At 33.2% G+C, this 3,805-nt stretch overlaps 1 protein-coding gene across 4 annotated transcripts; it reads right to left on the bottom strand.

Annotated features, from left to right (window-relative positions):
- Nucleotides 1–201: 201 nt before the first annotated feature.
- LOC111884599 (uncharacterized) lies at nt 202–3,297 on the bottom strand. 4 transcript variants are annotated; one of them, XM_042900787.2, is made up of 7 exons: nt 3,107–3,297; nt 2,132–2,381; nt 1,872–2,060; nt 1,503–1,778; nt 1,309–1,411; nt 1,017–1,202; nt 202–908 (listed from the first exon to the last, which is right to left on the bottom strand). In XM_042900787.2, exons 2-7 carry the CDS (start codon nt 2,312–2,314, stop codon nt 751–753), a joined length of 1,095 nt encoding a protein of 364 aa, XP_042756721.1. In that variant the 5' UTR covers nt 2,315–2,381; nt 3,107–3,297; the 3' UTR covers nt 202–750. The 4 variants fall into 4 exon arrangements, with proteins under 4 accessions (XP_042756721.1, XP_042756466.1, XP_042756657.1 ...); XM_042900532.2 differs by having other exon boundaries at nt 2,132–2,463; XM_042900723.2 differs by having other exon boundaries at nt 2,132–3,001.
- Between the last annotated feature and the right edge of the window lie 508 nt (nt 3,298–3,805).

Genomic DNA, 3,805 nt, shown 5'->3' on the forward strand with positions numbered 1-3,805 from the left:
TTTATTTTTTAGTGTTTGGTAAGGAAAAATGTGTATTTCTTAATTTTATACTTTTAAACACTTGTTAATCTTTAATTAAGCTTGTATGGGACAATCGTTTGTATTTTGACACTTTTATTATTATAATGATTACTTCTATTTTTGTTTGAATATGATTATTATCATACATTTAATATTGTTTTTTGTGCGTATTTACCAAAATTACTAGAATTTTTAAAATTTCACTACTTTTTTTAAATAAATTTAAATTACCAACATATAGTGAAGAAATTTCCATCATTAAAAGGTTCCGTCGGCTATCCCTTATTAATTGGCCAAAACAGATCAAATGCTTTTAATCAATAATCCATTGCTATTCCATCGGCCATTCATTGTGTCGTCGGTATATCCGTCGGCAATCCATATCCATCGGTAAAGATTACCCACGAGCTGAAATTCAATAGCCTCAAATCCGTCACTAACAGCCATCTCCACTGAATACCAATGAATTCTGTTGTCCGAAATGCACCTTTTTCTTGTGGTGAAATTCCAAGAAATCAAGTGATTGTCTTTATGGAAATTTGGTCAAACATAAGATTGTCTGAATCGTATCTAGCATTTGGCATTATTGATGATGGAAATATGATTATCTACACATATGTACGAAGGTATTAAAGAGTTATTACAAATTTATTACCATAGAAGAAGATTTCCATAATCCGCAACAGTGTCGACAAAGTTGGTTACATAAAAGTATAAGTCCATAAAATATTAACCTGTACCCTCACGAACGATACTGCCATGTCGTTTCCATGTATTAACAAAAAACATATTTACTTCAGTCACTAGATCTTCCTGAGGGCAATCTAGTAATCTTACCATCGTTTCAGCCCCATAAGCAAACGCACTGCGAATTCTGAAAAAATTACCTGGAAACATGAAACAAATAAATACGTAGTATCTAATAAAACATGACAAGAAACTTTCATGGAAACGATTTTAAAATATAGTAAGAACAAAATATTAAGTATAAATACCTTTAGTGACACTGCGACCCAGATTATTTGTCACACGAAACGGATCAATAACATTAAAATATTTCCTACTAAAAACTTCCTCTACGTAGTCCTGACCACCAGGAAAGAGTTTAGACACGGAGCTACAAGTAGTAAGAAATGCATCTTTTAGAAGCAACTTTTCACTCTCCATACGAAAAGGCTCCGCTACAATTTCATTAAAAATGTCAATTGAGCTGAAATTCCAACGTTTACTAAATCTGTCAGCTATGTTATTGAGTAGAAACTAGAAAAATCGTACACTACTTTTTACCAATCACATCTGGAAGTGACATAAGTTCCAAAGGACCCCATAGGCTAACACCATAACAATCCCAGTCGAATTTGCTAAACTGCTCTAGAAAACGATAAAGTACCTGTGTAAGTACAATGACAAGATTCATTGTAAACAAAAGATCCAAGTATTTTTGTATGAAGGGTAGGTTTGTAAATTGTAAATGAGACAACCTCAAGAGGACCAACAAAACGATTGTCGTAAACATGGAATATATATAGAACCAAGATCTCAAGGGCATATGTTGATATGAGCCCATAATGAACACCAAGTATCCTGCTCTCATAGAAACACCATGCTTTGATCAATATAATGCTACGCTTAAACAAATGGTTTTGGTTTATGAGATTATCAGCCTCCTCAAGAAAGCAAAGATTGCATAATCCTCCAAGCTGATTAAATGATATATATACCACACTGATGTCAACAAGGCATTTTATAATCTTCTCCTGTAGTTAACACATATAACCACATAAAGAACGTTAACTCAGCTTGTAAAAATAGTCAAGAAAAAGATTAAATCAAGGTAAAATTTTGCGTACTTCTGCTTGAACGTACTGAACCTCCATCACATGAAATTCGGCATTCTCATTTTTCTCCTCAGTCTCCAACATATCACGGACCTCACTAGGCAATGACTCTCTGAAGTTTGCACTTTTAGTGACGACTGTTAAGTTAATATCTCCATCAGGTAGATACGTCTTAAGGGGTACAGACACCAATGTCAAAACCTGAAACAAAGAAAGGAATTAGAGGGTAGAAATACTCAAAGAAATAACAAAAACACGATTAGAAGAATCACCTGGCAGGGAAAGCAGTTGATAATAAGTCTTTGTATATAACCCGCTACAGCATTCCTTTGTTCTTCAGATGCCTGATTTGGTTGAATGCAGGCGATAAGCTCTGCTGTTCTCTCTTCTGCTTTTAACCATCTAACTGAATCTAAACTCTTTATCAAGTCGCCATTTGGTAATAGGTCTCCCATGTTAATTTGCTAAACTGGTGATGGGTCGAAGTTCAAAGTTGTTAACGTTGCCCAAAATATTCAGATGCTTTGATTGCAAAAGTTTTTAGATTAGAAAGCATGTAGTTGGTGTTGAAGTTAATAATCAGTTTCAATCTTTCATCAAGTTTCTGTAACAACAAATTCATGGAAGATCATTTTTACCGATCATCATGCAAGCATTTGTTGGATTTAATCTAACATATCAGAACTTGCAAGTTCATGTGCATCGGGAAGAATGTAAAGGGGAGTTTCTTTACACAAGAAACACACTAATTATTATTTTATTAACTCAACACATAATTAGATACATTTGATACATATTTATAGGCTCTAGTACCAAACGATACAACCCTTCAAACCACTGCATGATCTTTTCCTAGATAACTAACAACATAACTAAGTTAACCACCCATTTAACTGCTTACCATTAATTGATACTAACTATAGTTTATAGAACAAGTCTAGATTATAATTCTAACAATTGGTAGTTAAGGTGGAGTTTGACTTGAAATGAAGAAGGTTTATGAAGGCCGAATCTTTTGTCAAACGCAATAACAATTCCTTTCTCTTAGCAAACCTACAAATGGAAATTACTCGGGAAAAGCTCGTATGATATACAGGAAATATGATCATAGGGATCAGTAAAACCATATTCAACAACAACAACTAACAAAAAAAAAAAAAAAAAAAAAAAAGGGGGCAATATTAGATGCGGATCAATATCTGCAAGTCAACGACAAATCTCAAACAAATATATTGGATAAAACTTACGGATGTCGTTTGGAATTATCTGTAAGGATCATCGAACGAAAAAAGAAACATCGTTGAGTTTTGACTTTTTGGTGGGACTGGGAGAGATTTTCTGGGGGTTTTATAGCGGCGATTGGAAAGGAAAAGTGTTAATTTGGATTTTGGATTTTGCTTTTTTGATAAATAATGATAATTGATGATCGGGATCTCAGAAAAAATGGAAAGATCCAATTCTATAAAAGGAAAATATTTTATAGCTCAAAATAATATAAACGACAAAATTAGAACATTTTTTTTTTGTGCATGCTTGGTTTTTGTGGTTGCTTTGTTGATATGGTTATCATTTACCCATTTAAAAATACATTTTTAATATTTTTATTAACTTTAATTTATTTGGATATTAAAATAAGGGTGCTATTAGGCAGTGGAGTCGCTAAAGTTGTTCACCATTGGTCGCTATGCACTTGGAACACCGTCCCCTAGCGCTCGCTAGGGGGCTCGCCATGGTTGTCACACTATAGACGTAATGAGATGAGAAAAAAAGGCTTCTTTGCCTTGTGATAGTACGAAGGGGGATTTGATAGGCTGATTCTTTGACTACATTAAGATGTAATAAATTATACCATCTAAAAAATTATTTGTGGCTTTTGAATTAAGATGTAATAAATTATTTACCAACTTACATTTAAGAAAAAATGTTTTTAATAAAATATTTATGTT

The sequence above is a fragment of the Lactuca sativa genome, chromosome 1 (assembly GCF_002870075.4).
Source record: "Lactuca sativa cultivar Salinas chromosome 1, Lsat_Salinas_v11, whole genome shotgun sequence".
NCBI lineage: Eukaryota > Viridiplantae > Streptophyta > Magnoliopsida > Asterales > Asteraceae > Lactuca > Lactuca sativa.

Excerpts from the sequence above, each read along its gene's own strand:
- LOC111884599 (XM_042900787.2), bottom strand. The coding sequence starts at position 2,314 with ATGGGAGACCTATTACCAAATGGCGACTTGATAAAGAGTTTAGATTCA. Across the intron at positions 1,779-1,871 it reads TTCAGTACGTTCAAGCAGAA|GAGAAGATTATAAAATGCCT; the intron begins GTACGCAAAATT and ends TGTTAACTACAG. Across the intron at positions 909-1,016 it reads GGGTCGCAGTGTCACTAAAG|GTAATTTTTTCAGAATTCGC; the intron begins GTATTTATACTT and ends TCATGTTTCCAG.